At 35.4% G+C, this 25,648-nt stretch overlaps 1 protein-coding gene across 1 annotated transcript in view; it reads left to right on the top strand.

Moving 5' to 3' along the window:
* Positions 1-25,406, top strand: part of LOC122576833 (lachesin-like) — a 538,671-nt gene extending 513,265 nt beyond the window's left edge. The window contains exons 11-12 of the mRNA XM_043747665.1: positions 10,967-11,137; positions 24,379-25,406. Coding sequence (XP_043603600.1) covers positions 10,967-11,137; positions 24,379-24,737 — 530 coding nt within the window. The 3' untranslated portion in view covers positions 24,738-25,406. The remainder of the gene's footprint in view (positions 1-10,966; positions 11,138-24,378) is intronic.
* Positions 25,407-25,648: the final 242 nt, after the last annotated feature.

The following is a 25,648-nucleotide window of genomic DNA, read 5'->3' as shown; positions in this document are numbered from 1 at the left end:
ATTGAAACTTGCGCCTCGATACATACGTGTAAAAAGATTCTGCAAAAAGTTTAAAAATTATAATTTGCGACTGCAAAGCGATTAACTGGATTGCGAATACACTTGTTCATTTTGAAATCAGTGCTTATCTGGAGGACACTACATATGCACGCATTTCTTTGTATTCTCCTTTTTTTAACAAAAAAAGTTGTTTCTTGTCACTGTTATTTAAATAAAACATTTTCAGAAATCTAAAAATGACATTGTTTGAGATTTAGTTACGGATATATAACAATTTCATATACGACACATTTGCCAATTAACGACAAATTGAAGACAGTCAAATTTCAGAAATAATTCTAATAAATGACCAAGATTTTATTTGAACTATTTTGTCAAGTTTGCAGGAGTGAGCGGCATTTAACAACTTATCTTCAAATAAATTACACTCTGAAGGAGTTATAAAAAGTAGATCGCTTCTCACTCGATCAAGTTGAACAACGCTCCAAGAAACAGATTATATTCAAATTTTTCATCAACTTGGATCCTCCACTTCTTAAAATGATCTTCAAATTGACCGGACGAAAACCAGGCAGAAAGGGGCCAGAAACTGATCGGAAACGGACAGAAGCGGGAGGAAAGCGACGTACTTCATATAACTCTTTTTGAAATTAATTCATTTAAAAATGAGTCATTAAACAATAATAGTGAAAAATGGGTCTAATGTATTCGCTGTTTTCATCGAAGCCAAGAAGAGTCTGCACAATCTGATATATACTTTTCTCTTCGAAATCAACATTTCGATGAAACAGCACACATACATATATATACCATAATGAGTAATTTACTATTAAAACCAGAATGTGTTTTTATAACCTTTTAAACTAGCTTCTTGAACATTTCCCCTTTCTTTTCTTTTAACAAAACGTTTCTATTTTTTACAAAGTCACAGAGATTTAATTTTAAATCAATCAAACGATATTCATATAGAAAATCTTTTGCATTTTTTACAGTTAAAGAACAAAGATCGTTTGAAGAAGAAATAATAGCGTGTACGTTAAAATCAAACATGTTATAGAAAAACAAATTATAGCAAGCTGGGGATTCGACTTATGCGCGTAGCTTACCACTGCTGTCAACCGTCAGTTACAGCTCGAGAGCTTAACAAGTGGACATGTTTTCGCTGTTACAGCGAATTTATTTCGCACCATAAAGATACAAAGATAGAGTACACAAGTTATATGTTGCTGCATAAATAGATGCGATATGGGAATATGGGAATACAGAGAAGACGCTGTATAGAAGAATATTCTGTTCTTGCCTGGTTAGACATGCGCACCGAATGTGCTTGCGTTATTAGACAAGGACATAGAGGGCCTCTATGCAGGTCTCGTTCTATTCCTATATCGTTTCTTCAGCTCGTTCACGTGCTCTATCTTTACATCTCTATGATGCTGACTTTACCATTTTGACGATTGAGTTGGATGCTGAATGTAATCACAGACAAGTTATCCGTAATATAAGCCCCATGTTCGCCGTAGCAAGTCGCAGAGGGCATAAGAAACACTCTCATCTTTTTCCAGGTCGAGACACAAAGGATCCGGGACACAAAGTTCCATTTAATGTCACGTCCATCCTTATTAGTCGATAGTCGCAGACATGTACCGCGATCGTTCCATGCTGTTGATCGGCCCGCCTGCTGTTGGAGTGGATCTCTAAAACTTGAAACAAACGAAGATATCAATATCAAATAACATTTTACAGCGTGTCGGCATTACCAGCCAGACGCTTCTCATTGCATTCTTGAGCTAATTCCAACTGATTTTTGCCGAAGCGATGCGATGTTAGATTGCCCCTACATATTTATAACCCGAGTCGTGTCTGGTATTGTACATTATTCGGAGGGAATCTCACACGCTCCTACGATGCAAGCTTTTTCGTATTTTAATTCGAGCTGTGTGTAGATCTCCTTTAGATAATTCCTTCTGAGTACAATTCATTTAGAAATGTATTAAATATCTCGTATCTCAGTTTGTACAAGCTGATAAAAGAAGGTGTCCGATACTTGAAAGGCTTATAGCACTCACCAAGAGGATCAGATATGTACTACAATAAATAGATAAGTAGATAAGTATTAAAAGCAATCCTTTCCGTGTAAAACCGACTTTTATTGTTTATTAGCGTTCCACATTTTGATAATATTTCGAACATGCAGGAATCAGAAGTGTTATTTCAAGGTTGTAAACACAAGATTATTACTGATGCCAGCAAACATTACTTCACACGCGCAAACGTAGCACGAATCATTAGTATTTATCTAGTAAGATAAACGTTATTTTCGTCATGTTAATAATTCTATTATTATTTACTAGTTTCACTGATTATTGTCACGCGGAAATGACGAGCATTACGTTACAATAATTACGTAATATTACGTTGCTCGCACGCAAAAAATATCTCGATTTCTTCCTCCCAAACTGTTTAACAAGCTTTTCCAATGTTTCAAGGTTTATGTGAACGCGATCTGTTTCTGCCGCTTATACGAAAGAATATGTTTTGAGGATGGTAGAAGGGAATCTAGAAACGAGCACTCAAAGGCTGTCAATGATTGTGGTATCGGCAAAGCAAAGTGAAGTTTTGTCTCGGCTGTCTGAAACGATTGACACTTTGTCAATGGTTATTGACAAAATATACTGTAAACCCGAATTTACTTCTCGTCGTATTCTTTGCTGACGAATGAGATTACAAATTTTCATAATAGTCATGAATCGAGTCATCAAGAGAAATTCTTTTTGAATGTACGGATCGGAATTTTAAGACCAGTCTGTCTTCCGAACAGAATGTCGAGCAAAAGTTATTGGAACCTTTTAAAGAATGACTTGGTTGAAGTCTTAAATAATGTGCCGTATCGAGAGTGATTCCGCGTGTAATTTCAGCATGGGGCTCAATCACGCTAATCAATTAACGAAGCTTCCATTCAAAAATCTCTTACGGGGTGCGCAGGTAAAATCAAACAATGAGAGTATACACGTCGACAGCAGGGTAAATGCTTGTACCATGAATTTTACGGAAAAAGCAAAGAAAAACGAGGAAGGAATACATTTTTATTCGATAAAAAATTAACAATTCATTGGTGAAAAAGGTATTCTTACTAAAAACCTAAAAGTTGTCGAAAAGCAATAAAGTAAACGAAAATAAACAAAATAAAATAAACAAGTACACAGAACAATTCGGGGAATAGCCGATGCATTGGGGAAAATAACCAACTCAACTTACAAATACCAATACAGTATATGGAGCATAACCGATATACCATAAAAAATAATCAAATAATCAATCTTTTTTTAAAAACTATTTTCTTTTTTTATAAAATAGATAATAGGTTTACTGGAAGTATAAAAGAAGCATACTACTAAGTGCCATTTATATTACTTCTTACTAAAATTTTGCATTTTTATACTAAATGGCATTTTTTATTTCACGCGACGAATATACGCGTCAACCGCACCAAAATAAAGTTTCAGGTTGACGTGTATACATGTCAAACGCAGCTAACTGATTAACGCGAGGCAGCATGTAAATCAAACCTTCGGAGAGAGGCGGATAAGACGAGGAGGTCCAGCAGGATAGCTTGCTCGATCGTTTGACTTAAATTCTCTGAATTTTCTTTTGGTCGCTTAAAAACTTTGGTCTGGTCATCTGTGGTCTGATAAATAATGCGTTGGACTTACGACAACGAGTAGGAAATGCGTGTTGGACAGTAGAACGGAAGCGATATCTGAAAATGTACGTCAATGTATGATTGCCGATATGAAGATTTGTATTACAAATGTGTCTATGAAGCGTATAAATTCAATGTGCTGTAAAGAGTTATGATACGAAACGCTAGTAAATAATAAAAATTGATTTCACATCGACAGGATTACTTTTAAAATCAATGTTCGTTACACGATTATCCACTCGATGAACGCTATAAGCCCTTTAAGTATCGCGTCCTTCTTTTTTCTTCACTTATCTGAAATGCGCCTTAAAGCGATCTTGTAAGGAAGAAAATATTCAGCTAATCGAGTTTGCTGTCCCTTTAAGGCTTGAACTCGCATCTTTCATTCGACGGCTGCTTTCCCAATTGAACTACCCAGGCCATCGACGAATATTCTTGGCCTGATTCACATTTAGCCAACCGAATAGGGAGATCTGCCCGCTTTAAAGTAACTCGCTGCATGACCGATCGAGGAGATGTCCACACTTTAAAGTAAATCGCTACATGACCGATCGGGAAGATCTCCCACTTTGACCTTAGTAACGCGTTGTCTTTTATTTATTATTATTATTATCAATTATTATTTACTTGGAATTATTCCCAATTAATTGCGAACGTTTTCTCTTTTTATAAAGTACAGTACATAATAAAATACAACAATTTAGTAGTGTTGGCTTGTCCGAGCGCGGTGAGAAACGTATAGTTCGCTGTGGCGCGCGCATTTGGCTAAAATGGCTGGGCAGTTTACAATCTTCAATTTGACGTTAATTGCCTAATGAATTGCATGTACGTGTTATGTGTGGGTGAGAGGAACAATAACACCGACTTTTTATCACACTATATTAACACGAATCTGCCACATACGTATTTCACACGAGATAAAAATAAAGTTATCTTTCCTAATCCGCGAAACTCACCTGTCTGTCTTCGCAATCGTTTTAATAATTTAGCAAGAGTGACGCAAGCTGTCGCTATGATCGCGAGCGCGCAATATTAGGCATTCGAACGTAACAGTGCGTACAATAACAATTGTACGGTAAAAACATACCCGCAACTAAATCCCAATGAATATAATATCTTTTTTAATAAGATATTTACTTAGAGCAAGATAATTACACATGAAATAACTTTCTCTGTTAAACAGAATGGAGAAAATATGTACATATGTAGTCAGTGTATTCTCCAAATAGATACTTGTTTCACAGTAAACAAGCGATATTCGAGTTTCATAGGATCCATCGGTGAAAGATCAAAGCAACAATTAGTTACTTACAATCCAGTTAATCACATGCAACCGAGAATTATGAAAATTTTAAACATTTCACAGAATCTTTTTAAAGGCATGTATTGCAGATGAGATTGGTTACTCCGATGAGAATAATGTTATTAAATATAGGTTTGGGGTTGGTATTTAATAGATTCACACAGATTCTATTTTACTTTCTATATTTCGCCATCTCGTACAAAACGTCTAAACACACCGGATACGCTCATATAATTAACACGTGGTCGACTTCTAAGAGAAAGGAGCGTCGTTAGAAGTCGTACCAACTTAGCTTGTAGGAACTAGCGATCATACCAACTTAACATTTCTTAACAAATAATTCCAAATTTCCCTTTGACCGCTTTAAATATTTGAAGCGGCTGTATACGATGAAAAATAAATTTTTATTTTGCAGCTCTTTGACTAACATGTATATACTTAAAAATCTGAAAAGTATCATCATATTTCTTTTAATTGTAGTTAGTCTATAACAGTGGTTTTTAAGTTTCTTATACCTGAGGACTGGCGAAAACAGAAGAATTATTTCAGTAACTGCAGTGTAGAGATGAAAACCTTTATTTGTATAATAGTATTTTAATTATTTATTTTGAAATATAATGTTGTGCAATGAAAACTTCTTAAAATAACCAGAAACCAAGCAGTTGAAAAAGTGCCAATAAAGGAATTGAAAATTGAAACAGAATATAATAGAATTGAAATTTTTAAATGATATTTAATTGGAATAGAATTAATGCGAAAGCAGATGTTGCTTTTTTACAAGAATATTTGATAAGCGTGGTTAGAGTATTGTTTATGAAAAACGAGGCGATACATTGACATTTATAACACATAAATAGCTAGAAAATAAAACTAACAATTCAACAGTTCTAGGAGGTAGATATTTTTCTTCCGGCAATACCTGAAAATTCTGACAATGTTGCATTCTATGTATCGGCATTAAAGTAACGTCAGAAGACAGCTCGAACAAATTTTTTTAAGTGCGCAATAATTATATGCACATGAAGAAAATTAAGTGCACATGAGAGATATCTTTCATGAAAGGCTTATTAATCCAGAGGTTACCTTTACGAGGATCCTCATTTTGAGGCTAATAATGGCAAAAGCTTTTAACTTATGCCCTTAAATGTTAACTTATTATATTAAATATGAATTTCGTGTTGACATCTACAGTAGTCAAAATCTTGAAATAGTGATAACATTCCCTGTATCTCCTTCTTGTATACGACCATCCAAAGAGTCAGCTTCTTTCTAAGCGCGTCCGTCTGACTTTTTACTATAAAAATACTTGTGCAAAAACATTGAAAAAGGATATTAAGTTCACTGAAAGGATTAGATACGTTCGGCATATATACAAGCGCAGCTCACCATCCAGCAAAGGTTCTATTAAAACAGATTTTCGCTCTCTTCGAAATTATTCTACTTGCTTTCCCAGTTGAGAGAAGCGCGAAGGAGCCTCCACTTTCGATAGCCACCTCAACACACTTCCGCGTGTAAGAGACGTTGGTGTCGCGAATCCACGGTGTCACATAATGTCGCAAACAACCTTAATCCCTCGCTCTACGATTTAAGTTCCGATGGCGTGTGCTATAAACGAGGTTGGTCACACGTCGAGCCATTTCACGGTTTGGCTAAGCGTTCGAAGTTATGACACGTCTTATGGCATGTAAAAACACGTGTAAGGTGCAACTGGTTTAATTTTATAAGATGTTTGACAGATAATTTCAAGCGATTTATCGGTGAATAAGACGGGTTTATTATCTTGAAGTAAATAGTAAATTAATAATATTTTATTACGATTTCTGAATAAATCCTCTTTTTAAATTACTAACGTTTCGAAAAAATTTACGGAAAATTGATAATCTTCAGTCGTACGGTATCGTTTGAAGCATATTGGAACGTGCAATTCAACATTACATCTTTTGCACTCTCACGTTGTTTCGCTACGTTTCTCGTGTCTCGCTCTTGATGGCTTTGATTTCTATGGTGCTGGGTCAATATGCTTGGAAAGATGACCCCAACGTTGCGCGTGTAGTCTCTGTGGCAAATCTCCGTTCGATAATCGTCCTCGTCCTTTAAATTCTCGCAACGGTACATTTTTTCTACTATTTATTTTGTTGAACAAAATGTAGGAGTTAAAAAGTGCAATATCAAGCGCGTGAAAGAAAAGTTTTCGGTATCCTTTCGTATATTTTCTCATAACAGCGAATCACATTAGCATTTGGTCTTGTCGATCAATTCCAACCATTTCTTTGTTATACTCAATGACACGTTTTGGTTTCGAGGAAGGATTGAATTGATTTTTGCCTTGTTCAGTCATTTTTGCTGTTTCGTATTTTGTAGAAATAATATAAACGTCTCGTTTATATTTTCATTTTAATGCCAGTGTTCCATTACAGCTCCTCATTCTACTTTTCCCGTTTATTAATTTTGCTTTAACAAAATCGTTTGGCATATTCTGTCTGTTCAGACGTACTGTCACAACGGCATTAATTTTACTGTTACGTAAAGTTAGAAATAGTTTTGACCAATTATGTAAGTATAACGTATGTCCTTTGTGTAACACTGACTGTGACAGCTCTTTGACGACACCTTCAGATGCACTGTCATTAGAATTTATTTTATCACTAAATATATTTTGTATATATTTTAAAGTCATAACAATAACCCGATTCTAACTTACGTAATTTACAAAATTTAATGCTGAATTTCGCCCTTTTCGATGGACTAAGTTGCTTATAAGCGTCTCTTATATTTCATTAGCGATTCAGTGATAGCAACGTCTTCCTCCATTATATACGTTCCTTTAAATTTTTTATTAAAAAAATTCGTCACAGATCTTATTTGCGTGATTTATTTGTATGATCAAACGTAATGTTTTCTGTAAAATGCAAAAATCTAGTAATTTGTAGAAATCTTTTAAATCACATCTTTTCTCTAAATATTGGCGTTTCTGTAACTCTAAGAGCAATTCATTTGGAATGTTGATTTTTTTACCTGAGCCATTATAATACATTTTCATTTTTATTTCATTAGAATCTAGAGGAAACCAAGTTTCGTCGATTTTTCGCCTTTCATCTTCATTATTTATTATTTCTTCTGCGTACCGATTCGTCTCCGTTACGATATTTTCTCAGAACATATTATCAAATATTATATTAAAAATGTCCAATCCTGTTTTGTTTGCACCAAACTGATCTAAAATTATTTTTCCCTTCCAAATCCATTACTCTGATAGTTGATAATTAATGCGGTCTTGATCGTCGGTATCGTCTTCAAAAACCAGTCGCTTACGTTTTCGCGCAGGAAATAAAATATCGCTGCTGTCGCTGCCACTCTTAAAAATATCAAAAAAAATCATTATTTGCAATGTCAGCACAATTCTCGCTGTCCTCGTCAACTCCAAAGTTTCTTTTTGAAGACATGTTTCAGGAGTATTCTTTTGCTATGTTTAGAAAATTTATTTGAACGCGCAAATGTAGCCAAGAATTACGCGTAGCTGAAACAAAAAGACATCGGCAAAATTAAAACAACGAGTCTGACCAGTGTTGTTTACGTTTGACCCAATTTTCTCACCACGAGTCTCACGCGATATTTGCCTCACTCTGAATCCTGTGTTTGAAAATATTCATTAAGAACACTGGATATTTCCGAACTAGTGTTCTGTCCAGATAAATCAAGGCAATAAAGAGGCTCTTGCCTAAAGTGTTCATCTTCAGAATATCTCATGAAGCAAAGTAGAATAGCATGTTCACGTACGTCGGTTGATTTATCAAGTTGAATCACAAAATATGTCAATCTTTTTATTCCTTTAGCAATTTGCTTTTCTTGGCCATATCAATAATTCTCTGGATGATGTTATCCGAAAGTGCTATAGCGTCAAGCTTTTATGCACTTCGAGGACCCAAAATTTCTGGGCCGATATCTAGAGTGCAAGACTCTATCAACTTGCAATAGTGAACTGTTTCTTCATTTTCGAGATTTGAAGAGCAACTAAATAAAAAACTTGAAGCGGAACAACTTATCGTTAGTCATCCCCTTCGTTTGAATTTTCTGACTTTTCATCTGGTTGTGTAATTTTTCAAAATAATGCAGTGGTTTTCAATAAGCTCGCTATGCCTGACATGATGACGAGTAAGTTTGCAACGTTTGTCGCAGCTTTTAGCTTCGTTCGATAAAATTTCAAAACATGCTACACACATGGAACTTGGCGATACTTGTTTTCTTCTTTCACGTGTTTTGAAGTAATACATTTTCTTTTCACTATTTTTTCTAAACTTTCTTTCGCTGTTTTCTCTCGCTAATTCGATTCTACTTTTTTAATTCTGCTCCATTTTCGATCGTTTAGCTGTCTTCGCGTTCCCATTGCCATTCCTTTTTCCCTTTTTCCCATTCTGTTAGATTATTACGTTGCAGCTTTATGTTTCAACTGATTGAAATCAGCCGAAATAGTAAATTTCACTCTTAAAACGCACTGTTTTTCTTCTCTTGACTCAAAAGCTAGGGATGTACCTTCTTGCTAGCGTTTCACATGTTTTGAGTTCTTGATCTTAACAATATGAAATAACTTGTTACAATTATAAAATTGTACATGCGTTATTGAGAAATTGCAAGCAATACACGGGCGTCATTTTTTTGGATAAAAGTATAGCCTCGTACTTTAAAATTTGTAAATCGGTCTGTAGAAAGATAAGAAAACTATGTAGAATAACATTTTTGCATTTTCGGCTTAGTTTTCGAGAAAATTGAGTTTCAAAAGTTATCAAGTATACTTGAACATGGTTAATTCTAGACTGGACAGCACTAAATAATCGACAGAGGATCATTCTACGTACAAAGCGTTTTGTGAAAAAATGTTATTCTACATTTTTCACGAAGATGAAAAATCCAGCCACACGATAATCAAACAGCTAAAAAAATTCAGCAAATGTCCAAATTGGACAAATTGTGAATGGAAATTATTAAATAAAAGAAAAAAGAAATTCTACATTTTTGATTATTTTGCTATTCTACATTTTCACACGTAGAATGATCTCCTGTCGATTATTTAGTGCTACCCAGTCCGGAATAAGCCATGTTCAAGTATACTTGATAAATGTTCAAACTCGATTTTCTCGAAAACCAAGCCGAAAAATGAAAAAACGTTATTTTACGTCTGTTTCTTATTTTTCCACGAGAAATCGCGCCATGCCCACTGTTGTGTGCTGTTCAGCCGGATCCTGTACATGTCACACAAACTTTGGATGAGCTAGATTACATACATATGTAGTAAAGCTGGGTTAAAAACACGTACAAGCGTACGAAAATCGCAAGTCAACTGAATCTCTCGTCTCTATGCTGCTGTCACGTTGAAGATACAGGGAGAGGTGAAATTGAAAAATCGTTTCCTCGCGTCGTTCGAATGATTTCGCCCAGGTTTAAACGTTTCACGAGCAAGGTAAGAAAAATTTGTGGCAGAGTTTATTATGTGAACTCAACAAAGCAACTGTTAAGAATGTTAGAACAGAGTGTCGAGAATTGATTTTGGGTAGTTTTATATACTATGGGTTTGGCTCTTATGGAGGGGTTGTTACGATGGTGTCGCCGGGGTGCAGGTCAGAGGTGGCCATGCTGTTACTGTCTTCTGACCCTGGGACACGGTTTACGTTGTTGTTTCGATGCCCTGCACGATGTTCGTTAGGCCCTCCTAGGTTTTTCTATTGCTAATTTATAGCTCCGTGACACTGCTAATGATTTCAGCGCACCGTTTATCGAATACGCAAATTTATTCTCGCGAAATACTCGAAGATTATGTGTTACTATTCCACTATTTTACTAAACTCATTACACGTAAGCAGTATTGCACATATCTCTATCGTTCTGTGTAATTTTATAAAAAACGTATGTTCTGTTTGTATAAATAAGCATGTATGAAAAACAGTGTAATATTGTCGTTTCTTACGCAGGTGAAAAGCTGCTGCCCAGTGAAAAATATAAAATGTCAGAATACGCGTTGAACGATTACTCTTGGCAGATGAATCTTACTGTCAATTCTCTGGAAAAAAGGGACTTTGGAGAATACGTTTGCTCGTCCGTAAACGCTCTTGGAAAAGCCGATGGTATCGTTCATTTACAAGGTAAATTTTCACAGAATATGACATACATAAATATAGCGATACAAGTTAAAAGTTGATGGTTTCTGTGACTTAAAGGACAACAGCCGTAAAGTATTTTAATCTATTAGTAAAATGTATTAATTTATCTATGGAAAAACTTGCAAATATTTGATAAGAAAAGTGGAAAAGTGATGTTTAATCTACAGGATTGGTATAAGTTTTAATCGGTCAATTGAAAAAATTTATAGGATCCATAGGATTAAAAATATTATACGATAAGATTGTAGCAAATAAAGAAGAATTCGAAATCAAGATATTTTTTTCAAGTTCAGCTCTTTATCCTAAAAGATTATACGTGTTAGATATTACCATAATTTAGATATAGGCGATAATTAATTTACCTGCATATTTCTATAAAATACCAAGTTAAATACCGTTTTTAGTAAATTTTTAAAATATAATAAGAGTCAGATACCGTAAGTGTCACGTAGAAAACACCGGTGGTCTCCTCGCGTCGTAGTTCGAACGTTTTGCAAGCAAGGTAAACAATTCGGACCTTAGATATGATAGTAAAATTTATCGTACGAATTCAACAGAGTAACGGTTCACATTGTTATGACAAAAGAGAGTTGAGTGCTGATTTGGGAGGGCTTTTATACTAAAGTTTGGTCCCTCTGGAGGGGTTATCGTCGGGTGTCTATCAGACGTGGCTATTCTTTTACTATTTGGTTACTGTTTCGATGGCTGTGGCACGCAGAATGTTTTGCCTATTCTATTACTGTTTTTGAGCCTGTGACATAAGCGTCGATATGTTACATCTCTGACAAAAATTAATTTGAAGTTACTGTGCTTCAATATATAGAATACAATTCTAGCAAAATTTGTTGTCTTATTTTCCTTCGAATATAAAACGACGAGACTGACATAAGTAGAAACTTCAAATAATTAACATAGTATCAGCAAACGAGACAATCATCACGCATTAGAAGCAAGAGACATCTGGAAGTAAAAATTCCATATCGTTAGATTGATTCTGACAATTCCATGATTCGATGGTCAATTGATTGTGAACATTGATTCTTGCTCCTTTAGAGATTTAATTAACTAGCATATTTTGGGGAAAAATTTGAACAATTATACATACAATTATACAAACGAAGCTTGGAAACGTCACGAAATTTCCTCTGTCTGTTCCTAAACCGTTAAAGAGCGTCTCTAGACGATGAATCAATAAATGTACACATATTGTATATTGTCAATACAATGTCGAGAAGCTTGTATATTGACAATAATATTAATCGTCCGAACGCTCATTTACTTATTATTAATTAACTTCTCTTCAGTAGCAATGAATACAGAAAATCTGAAAAATATTATTCGAATAGTAAATACCATTGTTAACCATATGTCAATTAAAAAAGCCATCAACTTTTAATTTATTGCCCTGGTTTAGAAACTGTCTCGTGTATACGAAAATTTATCATAAAATTATCTAGAAAAATTATCACGTTTTGCTTCATCGAACTGTGTAGGCGTTATGCAACACTATCGTGCATTTGCATTACGTTCTCGTGACTGTTTGTGCACATTAGTTTACAAGCAGCGTATACGAATTTTTCCACAAAGATTTCTCTACAAATTCCATCTTACTTCTATTCATAATAACGATATGAATATTAGTTGTAGGTGATTTTTCTATAAGTATACACAAACTTTCATGTCCATATTGTAGATGTCATATAAAATATTAAAAACTTTCATTAGCTCTGTAATGAGACACAACTGTCGTAATTATATTGGTAAAATTTCAAACTATTCTGACGTACATATGTACATAGAGAGTACAAGACATTTATTGCAAACATATATTTAGTAAACAATTAATATACAGAACGAATAAGCATCTTAAAGATATAAGTGTTAAATGTAGTTATATGGCATTAAATATTGAGGTTTGTTAATATAAAGGATAATTGATCGTTTAAATACTTTTGTGATTTCTACGAAACATATTGCACTTGTAATTCCTTTTTATATTTTCAGATTTCTTTCAAACACTCGACAATTATAATAGTAGAGTTTCGTAACTAGAAGGTGGATGTTCCTGTAAAATTTATGTTAAAATATGCAAAGTTTATGCAAAATATATACAAAAGCTGGGTAAAATATATGTAAAAATTATTAACAATACTAATATGATAGGACATTGTACAACATTTTATATTTTAGATCAGGAATGTGATTTTCTTAATTAAAACACATATTCTTTATGAGTCTAACTGAAAAACTTTATAAGTTTGATATGAAAATATCCAATGCAATAAAAAATGATTGGATGTAATCCGAAAAAATACAGTTGAACATATAATAGGAAACATTATCATAAACATAATATATGATGTGTAGGAATCATTCCATAATTGTTATTTATTATTGAGGGTAATTTACATTACGATATGTAACAATAACTCCTTTTATAGTTTTAACTAATGAGTTGATACTTCTTATCGGACAAAATTAATTTATAAGCCGTGAATGTTCCTTCAACGTATCTGAACTCTTACCGATATTGTGCTTCTATTTCGTTTCGATTTTCAACAAGTGAACCACTGAAGATGTTATTAAATTTGTATTTATTGTTATTAAATTAGTACAATATTTTGAATGGCACATTTTTCTGAAAAATATGTTTATATTTTATCGTACAAGATATTTTCGACAAAATCTACAACAAATTTCACTGATTCATTTAATGATAAAGTCTTCAAGTAACGATTTTAACGAAAAATGTTTCAAATAAAAGTTGGATGGTTTCGAGAGGGGCATAATTTGACGCGATTGGTTTCTTTGTGGAAAGGTGCATAGAGGACATATGAAGGTCAAGTTTGTTTTCAAAATGTATGTATTAAGGTGCAATATCGAGAAAATCTATAGTTCGACAGATATTTTAAATTTAAAAGTGAGATGTCTCAGATTTCTATATGAAGTATAATCGCACACTGCACTTTATGCTTTGTTGGACAGAATGTTTCGAAAAATCGGACTATCAAAGAAAAGAACACAAGTTTCGTGTAAAAAAGTGTAGCTGTGCAGTTTCGTATAAAAAAAGAATACAGTTTATGTTTTTTAAGCGATTTGTGTATTTGTTATTATGGGCCAACCCTATGGACGACATAAGATTTCTTTTCTATCGAATGTTAAAAACTCTTTTCTAAGTACATATATCTACATGTATGTACAGGATGTTAATTTTAAATCGGTCATCTAAATTATTTTTAAATATTTTTTTAATTTTCGCTACGATTAAGGCAAGAAAGAATGACTAAGAAAGTTTTTAATAGCTTCAAGGTGTGTATCTAATGATGATAAAAACATCATGTGAAGGTCATCTTGACAGTATTTTCAACATCATCAAAGTTTTTACTTAACTTTTACTTAACTCTTTTTTTACTTAATTATTTGCGGATCTACTATTCTGTCCATGAAATGAAGTATTCTCGATTTGTTTAATCTTGGAATTTACTTTCCGTTATTTGAACTTTTCTTTTGTTTCCATATCTAGAATTTTTTCTAATTAGGAAATCTTTACCTTTCGCTTCGAAAAATTAAAATCCTTCTCGTTTTTAAAATTACTAAGCAACAATTGATAATCGTCGCACAAAGCGCCTATTGATAACTATAACGAGTACGATACATGTCACCGATTTCGATGGCAAATGGATTCAAATATATTGTGAAGGTTAACTTTTTCTGTACATACATATAACCATCACTCGTTAACTAGCTGTATATTTACAGCAAAGAGTAAGATTCAACCAATACAGTGCTCTTTGTAGAAAATGATAATTTATTTATAAATCGCGATGGGAATGAACAGAACACGTATATTAATTTACATCTGTTTTTCGTTAATAAACGTATAAAAATTTTATTACGTTCCATTTAGATCGCTAGATATGTAAATACGCTTCTGATTGCATTTTGGAGCACGAATTTAAACGAATACAATACAATATTTTGTACATGACCCTCTTGCACTTAAAACGGTTGCAATTTGTCTTGGCATTCTGTCAACCAGATCTGTGCTTACTTCTTGAGAGATTGCGCACCTTTGTTCTTCGCCTCTCTCCTTTCTAATTCTCGGGATTTATGGTGTTTGATCCTTGGGTGGTGACTTATCCAAGTTGTACCGACTGATGGTGACGGTGACAGGATCATCTGTCTGTTACGACAGTCTCGCCAGTGGTTTTCTTTGATACCACGGAGGCCGTGATCAGCCCCAGAGGTAAAGTTCCCCATCTTGGTGGTTTGGTGTTAGATTCGTGGCGATACTGGTTTATAGCCAACTGTTGGTCTGATGGGCCGATGGGGTTGCCAGGCGCAGACTTTGTGCCTTTCCAAGGATCGTCAGCGTCTGAGCAGCGTATCACCTAAACTGGTACGTCCTAGAGAGATGGTAGGGCCCAGAAAAGGGACCCAGTCCGACCTATGATGGGCGAAGGTTGTGCAATTGAAGCCGACACAAGGTGTCTGCCCCACGTTGGTCGGTCGTATCTCAGTTCCACGCATATGGGGACCATATCAGTTGAGAGATGTCATTGTCGATATTTCAGGATTCTCGACATTATAAGTGTGCCAACGACCATGTTCAACCAATATATTGTCAATATAATATTGTCAGAATTATTGAACATTCACCATATTATGGAAGAAATTGACGTGTTGTCAATATTTCGAATGTTTACGAGGTTGTTTCATGAAAAATATTTTTATTCCTCGCGTTTTATGTCTTCGGATATAAGTCTTGTTTGGCTTTTGCCTTGATTATATTCAAATAGTGGCTGCACAAGTTTTCTTTTAGTCAGACATCTTGACTAGACATCTTTGAAATCTAATTGGAAATTGAATGTATTGTCGATAATACCGAACGTATAAGAAAAATATAGCTTGTCAATAAATATTGACGTTACTGTATGGACAATATATTGTATATTGATCGTCTAGAGAACCATAAAATATTGATAATATACACTGATCGTCTAAACACTTAATGCTAAATACAGGTACGCTAAATCACTCTCCAATAAAAAATTCATCGAGATTACTTGGTGGCAAATCATATTCATTTTATAGTTGTTCTTTTTTTTTTGTTTTTTAGTATTGTCCACAGATTTTCAATCAGATTCAAGTCTTAACCTTGAGCTGACAAGCAGTGCAAAACTGGAAATGGTTACTATCCTTAAAACCTGCATCGTATTAGAAAGTGATATTCCTTTTGTCAATTTTTATATTCTGTGCCCTTTCTTGTTATTTCACATTTAAAATTTCCTTTATACATGTATTGAATCATTCTGTCACTAATACGTCTCAATGATCCCACGCTATATACTGTGAAACATCTCGTGGGCTATGGGCTGCAGCATAACGGATCCGCCACCAAATTTCAGTTTATTTACAAGTCACTTTTATAAAGATCTATGTTTGTTGATACAAGGTCGCTGACGTTTATCTCAACAAAATTCTATTAACTGTAGATTTGTCTGAATACGTATTAGAACGTTTCCAATCATCTACTTCTCATATAGTATCGTATAAATAACTTATCATTTTCAACAAAAGCTCTACATTGATTCGGTTCTGCTCCTTGCTGTATATAGCCAAATCTAAACTTACCTCATTGCCAATAATCATTTTTAATATTAAGTAGAAAAATTATAGAAATTACATATTGGGATAAATTGGTTCATATCAGTTGCTTTATCTGCATATTCAATAGCTTTAATACTAATATATATGTTGGAGATGAAAGAACATCTGGACCTTTCCTTTGGAATTTTTGAGAAACTCCACAATACTTTAGACTTTTTATTATAGCTATATTTAAATAATAAAATTTAGAAGTAGTTGTTTATATAATTTATGATTTAATCCGATTAAGTTTGCCCGAGATTTATAACAGTAGGCTTGGGCTCGTAGTGACACATCTGGTCGCTAAACGTAGCTACGGTCACGGGATGAACGTTTTTACCAAACAGAGGTATGACGAAGTTGTATAGCTCTCCTTAAAAATAGAGTTGACGCAAGGGGTACAGAGAGGTACATAGAAAAGTACATGTGAGAGGAGTTCCACTTGGACTGCAGACAAGTAAGAGCAGTTCTACTTGGACTGTGGACAAGTATGTTCAGTTCCACTTGGACTATGGACGAGTAAGTTCAGTTACACTTGAACTGTGGATAAGTAAGTTCAGTTCGACTTAGACTTTGGAAGAAAACGCACTTGCTATCCCGTTGACCGTGTATTCGTTATTGAGCCTAAGATTATTGTCATTAGCATCTCGAGTAGCTAATCGCCATGGTTACTTGTCAAATTGTGTAATAATCATATTTTTACCATTAACTATCATCTATTTTGTATAACAGCAATGGCTAATCCAAATGAAGATTCGTTAAACGCTCCTAACCTCAATGACAACTCGAAATATATATTACATATTATTTATTGTATATATATTAGTATATATCAGTATGGCTGACGAAGAGTCTTTGAAAAAAGAAAATTGACTTGTCACGTAGAGAGATGCTTAATGAATGTGTGAAGGAGTTTTTGTGCAAGTCCTTGGGGTAGGAAAAGATAGGAGAGATTCCAGGGCTGGTTTGATCTCCATCTTGTCCAGAGGTTGCAGCAGGTATTTTCGGTTCGAGATTGTTCGTCCTTGAATAACAATTGTAGAAGTGATTCTGACTAAGCGGTGGCTCGACACGACAGAACATACGGTGTGCTGACTCAAAAAATGGACAGAATACAACATATCACATACATAACATCGTATCATATCACGTCGTATAATATATAGTACATGTACACAAATAAGTAGCAATAGTAATGTTGAGAATTGTGGATCTTGTTAACCGAAATAATGTTATAAGAACATTAAATTTACACTTGGAATTAATATTAGAATAATTATATTATTTATTTTATGGACGATTTCTAAGATATTCATCGATACACACTTGCACGCGTCTCAGCACTTTCTTCCATACACGACTGTTAACTGACCGAACTGTTTACATTTATTTGTTTTTGAGACGCCACGCACACACACACTTCCACACACTGATACTCACATACAAGTATTCTACGCATCTAACCTAGTCCAGCACATAAAATTATACATATCTCAATAAGTAAATAATTTTTAACGAATCAACTGATATTTTAAATGTAGGACTTTGTTCTGATCTTCACCTGGTCAAAAATGTAATAATTACGTATAGCTGCTTTCATTGAAAAACGAAGGCTTATTTAAAACGAATTGTTATATAATACACACAATACTAAACATAAAATAGGGAAAAGTTATTCAGGATCTTGTCCATAATAATGTGCTTCAAGATCATAAATGTGGATGAGTTGTACTTATTATTCTGCATCATTACTCTACAAAACCCTCACTATCGTTACCCTACCTTCCATCCCTCTGACTTGTTCATGAGTTGTTGAAACTTTTATTCACTTCGTTCTGTTTTATTATTATTCAAACTTCTCGAAATGTGCGGCCGCGTTGTGCGACTTACTCAACTGGCCGGGGTCAGATCACGGAGACAGGGATAATATTTGCTCCGGGTATGACGGTGAAGACTGATGATATAAACCAAGCACTGTCACCATGTCCCGCCGAAGATGGGAGATCAAAAATGGCCTTAAGGCCAGATAAAATATATCACACCTACATAGTCACGTATATAAACATATGGAATTCGTACCGCGATAAAAACGCGTACAAATAGAAATGAGTTGCAAAGGAAACTTGCTTTTCAATAAGATTTCAGTATATTAGAAATGTCCTATATTTGAAGACATAAAGACCAAATTCTAAATCTATATTTCCGACAATCAGCCGATTCTTTAGACCGTTTCCCTGTTTTACGTGATGTTTTTTGCTTTTTAATACACATACCTATCGCTGTACCTAAACAATTGCAACTTGTTTCGCACAGCGATGATATTTCGTTGCTTCGAAGCTGTCCATACTACTCGTTATAAATAGGACTCGTGAGAATCGCCTTGCCTTGCACGAGACCTCGTTTCATAATGCCATTTCACTTCGAAGGTAGAACGGATACTGAGGTTCTGCCTCATTCATGTCATGAGGTTCATGGCTGAAGCATGCTTCGGAGAAACTCTTATCGTGTGCGGCCCGCATGTCATCAACCCGTAATTATCTTCAGATTCGATCAACTCACTGTCATCTTCGCTTTCTAGCAGCTCTATTCCATCTAAATAATCAGCCGCTCGTCGTTGGCTTGATGCGCAACGTATTGCAGGGTCGTTACGTATTACCGTCTTGATGAGATCAACAATGACTCTATGTCACTCATTAACTGAATAGCATTTTTAACATTCATTTCGTCGTAACGATTGTTGTTGGCCAATAATATATATATGGCATAAATTAACGCTTCCAGTGCTACTCAAAGTAGTCAATAAGTGTAAGTATTTGTAACAAGTGTAGAAAATATAGTTTCTTCGATGTATTTACACATTTAATAACAAAAGATCAAGATTCGTCTAAAATATCGCATATTATAGAAAGACAGAGATATAAGGAAGCATTAATAGAGACATGTCATAAAACGATACAAAATCAATGAACATAATTGTAGTTTAGTTTAATTAATTAAGAACAATTCGAAAACATTACAAATCAGTGGAAAAATATTACATTCGCAAGTATTGTATGTAATTCCTTGCGAAGTCAAAAATATGACGATCAAACAGCTCAGAGAAGATATTAAGAAGAGATTGGAGGATTTCCGAAATATTATATGTATAAATAATATTATACAGTGAAACTTTTGAGATAAGATAACTTTTGCAGGCAAAAGTAAATTGAACATATTTAGACACGATCTTGACTCAACACTAAAAAACAGGAACCTCTTATGAATTATCTTTCTGTTGCATCCCCCTCCCGCATTCTCTCGTTCGAGCCAGTCCTAAAGATTCCCAGCCTGTTGAATTTGGCGTTAGGGGGGGCCATTGCCCCTGGTGTCATCCCCCCTTCTAGTCGCGGCCCGTTAGGAGGGCGATGAAGCGGCTCTAGGCCGCCTCCATCGCGTTATCCTACAAGGGTGGGAATTTCTCTTTCTCTCCCTTTCTGCTCGCTCCTTTGGGAGCATAACTCGCTCGCAGAAGAGGCGGACAACCTCATACTCCTGTGGCCCGCTCAGCATCGCTTCTATGATCGCCGAGGAGGTCAGTCTCTCGCCTATGACGTGCCACAGGGTGTAACGGGACAGCTCCCACGCGGGACAAAACTTCAGCGCGTGCTGTACCGTGTCCCTGCCCTCCCCGCAGTGGTTACAGATGTCCGTCGTCTCCCGTCCGATTTTCATCAGGTACTCGCCGAACATGCCGTGTCCTGTGAGCACCTAGGTCATCCTGTAGGTGAGTGGGAGGCCGCGACGGCTTCTCCATGCCTCCCAATTTGGGAGGACCGCCTCCGCCCCTGTGTGTTCGCCTCCCTCCTTGATCAGCTGGGATCGCCACTGGTCCCACGCGTCCTCCTCGGAGGTTCCTAGGTCGTCTGGGGTTGTCTCCTCGGCCGAGTCCCCTCTCAAGTCCCACATTCTCATGCGGGCGTATCTTCACTTCAGCACCAACGGCCGAAGCTCCCACGGGGGAGACGCGGCCAGTACGGTCGCCGACGCGTGAGACACCGTTCGGTATCCTCTGACGATTCTGATAGCGATTCTGATTGCCCTGTGCAACCTCCTGAGAAGAGTGTCACCTATGATCTGGATCAACGATGACGCAACTATCGATGAGTTACCAAAGTAGGAAAAATGAGGTTTCTATATTTCTTACTTTACTGCTATAAAATTGTTTTACAATCGGCATCGTTACAATTGGTATTGTTGCATTTAATGCTGCTTCATTCAACATTGTTTGAGGCTTCTGTGAAAGAGTCTGGTAGTAGAAGGATTTCAATGTTTCGCTAACATTGCAGTTGGCTTCATCAGAACCTCGCACTAATACTGGTGTGCACCTGGAAAAGTACATTTTCAAGTCGGTTTGGTTTTTCCAGGTCGATGGTCAGGATGACGAAGACTTTCAGTTGTGAGTTCCAGGTGCGTGATAAAGATTAGCTGATCGATTAAAGAATGGGAGAAAATATGTATGATAGAGAGAATTGTGGTGGATCGGTAACAACAGGACGCGGACAGGTAGAGCCAACACCAGAAGGCCACTACGACGACAACGAGTCTGTCTATCTAACTAGCGGACGAATATACGGTGCCAAGATACAAATACCGCATCTAGAGAGAGTCACTCTGCGTCTAAGGCAGGGACTACCGGATATAGCCTTACTGACGAGCCCACCCGGTAGTCCCGGGACGATACGCGAATTCCCTTCAACTGGGGGCGGCGACGACTGGCTACGACGAAGGAGGAGCGCAGTAAAAATAAATTATAGCGGATTCCCCAATCCGCTATAAATTGGTGACCCCGACGTGATCACCACTTCGCTCCTTTATTATAGAGAAATTGGCTTTAGCCTCGAAATTCCAGACCAAATTTCTCCACTCACTGTGCGGATAAAAAGTCTCAAAGGAGAAGCATGCGTCGAAACTCAACCATTCTCTTGGAGAAACTTGTTAAGATCTCATTAGTTTTCCGACTCATTTCATTTGTAACGTGGATACATTCAGATGCAGGGAAAATAGTATTTATCGTCGCAAGTAGATACCCCAGACGTGCCGTTATACAGAGTGTAGCTGAACTGCTGTACAAGCCGAGAGGAGGAGAATCTAAATGAAAAAATAAATGGAAAATATAGAGTGATATATGTTCGTGCAAATGATACATTTTCGAAAATATCGAGTTTTAAATTCAAGTATGCTCGAATGCGATTATTTCCGCACTGGATAAACGTAAATAATCAATAGCAGGTCGTTCTACGCGTGAAATTAAGTAAAAAACGTAGAATAAATTTTGTTCACAAGACGCTTCGTTTCTTTGCTAAACATGTTCGTGCTCTACTTTTTTGAAGATAAAGTCCTGAACGAAGCAATTTTATTCCATATTTTTTACGTGTAGCATTTACACTAATTTCTTACTGATTGTTTGCTCGTACCTAGTTAATAATTAGCCAAATTCGAGTACACTTGGCAAATTTTTAAACTCAATTTCCTCGCATGCAGACGTTGAGAATTTTCTGTTTTGAGAAAAAGATATATTTCATGTCCTGTTTACATTAATAAGATATAATTAATTTGTCAGACCACTTACACATTACTGGCAATAACTAGAATCATCCAAGTACGAACAATAACCTATTTGGTAACCTACTGATTTGATAATCTACTTACACATTTGTAAAGACACAGACATTTATTTTTTTATGTTAACTTGTATTAGTTTCTTACTTTTAAGTTATATACTCGTCTGTGTAGACAGAATTCAATGTACAATACCGAAAGCTTTTTATAAATATTTCGGAAACTAATAAATACCCGAAGCCAAAATTTTATATCTGGGACTCATTCCCCTTTCCACCCTCGCGCTTATTTTAAAAAGTGATTGATATACTGACAGTCGTTGAAAAAGAAACTGACTTGTGTTGGAATGATTCGATAACAGGCATTTTTAATTGATTCGACGTTCATTTAAGACAATCTTATTGTATTTTGTACGCATAATTGTGTCGTTTTAAGATTCAAGGTCGTTGAGAGGTAGCCTTATGGTAACCAACACGTCTTACCGATTCGATTCGATTATTACTAAATTGTAGGTAATAGAAACGGAAAGAGAATATGGGGTGGTATTTAAGATCACCTTAATATTTCAAAAAATTTAAATTGTAAAAGAGAAAAAATCCATTCGTTTGATTTATAGCGGATATAATGTATATATCTTTTTATCAATAAATAAATTATTTCATCAGCTCGTTTGTGATAACTATGGAAAACTATTCTACTACTGCAGCCACTTATGTTGTTGACAAATATGAGAAACCCTGTACGTTATATTTGACAAAACATTTGTTCAACACACCAACACTCGGCCACTAAGCTGTCCCGAAAGTCAGCGAAATGAGTGAGCGGCTCAGGCCCAGGAGAAAATTCCGTTTCCACTGATCTCCGATTCACTGACCTATCGAACTATGACTTGTAAAGCAACTCCTCTTCGTGTACTATAATAACTGACTGTTTGGAAACCGTCTAATTTCGTTACATTGATGATGAAAATGAAGTAAACGAAAGTATCGCATCCGACCCGTACCTACATCAGATGACGAAGCTCGTGTCACGTAATAAACAACAAAGTATTATAAAAAAAAAGGCGAATGAGCAATAGCCCGTTCGTATACTTTATTAATAGGACAATGTTACACTTCAATAGCGAAACACAGACTGACTTACTGACTAAAGGACTGGAATCTTTACCTCCTCACTATCATTCGCATATCCCACGGGTGGGAATCCGGCTACCGTCTGTTCTCATCGCTATCGCATGACCAGGTGTTATCTACATATCCTGAGGTCGGTAGATTCCTAGTTTTTAGGTGACGTTACGTAATTATCAAAAATTTATATATTTTTTGATAACCTCGCAATAATTTTTCTTCTATCGACTGTTATCACAAAGTTAAATGATTTTCAAGCAGTTGGTTTTCTTACACGCTACAAAGTCACTATGTCCCGGACTATGACTATTCAAGTGCCCAGAAGCGTGTGGCAACTCATCTGGCCTGAAGTGATTTCTGACCGGAGAGTTCTCGATTTTTTATTTTTAAGCGCAAAAAGATTAGGTCGCAAATTTCGACTACGGAAATCAAACACTATAGATACCTATTTATGGAAGTATGCCATAAAGTAAAATTATATCTTTGAAACCATATTAAGTTAACACGTTCACGCCGGAGCTGCTATTTGTATTTGCCGCCATGGGAAGTGGGTAATATTAAGATGAAATAAAATAAATCCTACTTTCTTTCAATTAATATACGTTAAATTTCCGTTATTTAAATTTTCAACTATATGGCAATTTTTTCTAGTTACTAAACGAACTATATTTTTGGTGGTATGCATCGTCCGATGGAACATTCAAGTGTGAGCCATCGGTGGTGCACGCCGACGTGAACGTGTTAAATGCAGTTAACGAATATATATGTAATATGTAAATGCTCTAGACACACACATTTATACAACAGATCTAACCGTCATATATGTAATTAATTGTTCTTTTGGTCTAGAATTACATCTTGTTGCGAAAACAACTCCCAGTCCTTTTGTGAAAATCACCGATCAGAAACCATCGAGAAAGAAACCTATACTAAAAGGGAGAAAGAAGAACAGCAACAGCAACGGCAGAAGAATCCATATGGGCAGCTTCGACGATTTCGATTCCTCTGGAAACGACGACGATTTCAGTACTACGCAAATCATGGGTGGTAGCACACTTCAGGAAGGCCACAGAACAGAAAGGCCATTGATATCGCCATCGCTACCCCCACCTTGGGTGAATATAAACACAGCCAATTGCAGGCATCATTTAGTACCGATCACGCTATTCTTTCCGTTATTCATCTTAACTATGATATTTGTTCCTTAAAATATACATTCTTACGAAAAAAAGTTTAACAACGAAATTCATGCAGATAAGATTGGAAATGATACGGGAATACTATAGAGAATAATAAATATATTTAATTCGTTCTTCGTAGCACGAGACTATGAAAAAATGCTTGTATTAAAATAAAAAATGTGGTATTGCTTTTTACGATTGGTACATGTGACGGAGAGAAAACAATTTATATAATAAGTATAATAGGTATAAAATTTTATTCATGTTACGTGACAACAATAATCCGACTTCGAACGATAGCACAATTTATGTTTATCCAAGAATTATAGCAAAAGAAACATAAGAACTAAATGAGTAAGTTCTATGACAAATTTTATTATCGATTCTAAAGGAAAACTAATATTTTTAATATGACAATTTTATACTAAAAGACACAAGAATTGAAACAATTATCTAGAATTCTGTATTGAAATTTTAAAAAGTTTCTTCTTAACTATCCAAAAAATAACAATCATTAATAAAAAAAATCTGTAAATTATTCGTGCTGTATCTTAATCTGGAATACTGATGAACGTTTCTAACGCATAAAACATACAAAACGTTATGTAATGAATAATGAATATACATATAGTACGTAAACATATAATGGTACAAGTTACAAAGTACGTGTGCAATAATTACAAGGATGTTATAAATATACTCCTTTTCTGCTATAACAATCCTTTTCCAGCCTTTAACCATTTGCACATTTTGTTCAATAAATAGTATCTTTACAACGAATCTATTTAATATAAAGTTATTTTTTCTTTTTGGAAGTATTTATTGCTTTTCGTATTTCTTAAAATCACACCCAAAAAAGAAGAACCGTAATATTCAGATATAATCTTCATATTTGCTATATTTTGTCTCGCAGACAATAATTTATTGCTAATGCAAAC

This window comes from Bombus pyrosoma, linkage group LG17, assembly GCF_014825855.1.
Source record: "Bombus pyrosoma isolate SC7728 linkage group LG17, ASM1482585v1, whole genome shotgun sequence".
Taxonomy (NCBI): domain Eukaryota; kingdom Metazoa; phylum Arthropoda; class Insecta; order Hymenoptera; family Apidae; genus Bombus; species Bombus pyrosoma.
The sequence above is the reverse complement of the archived record's forward strand: the minus strand, read 5'-3'. Positions and strand labels throughout refer to the sequence as shown.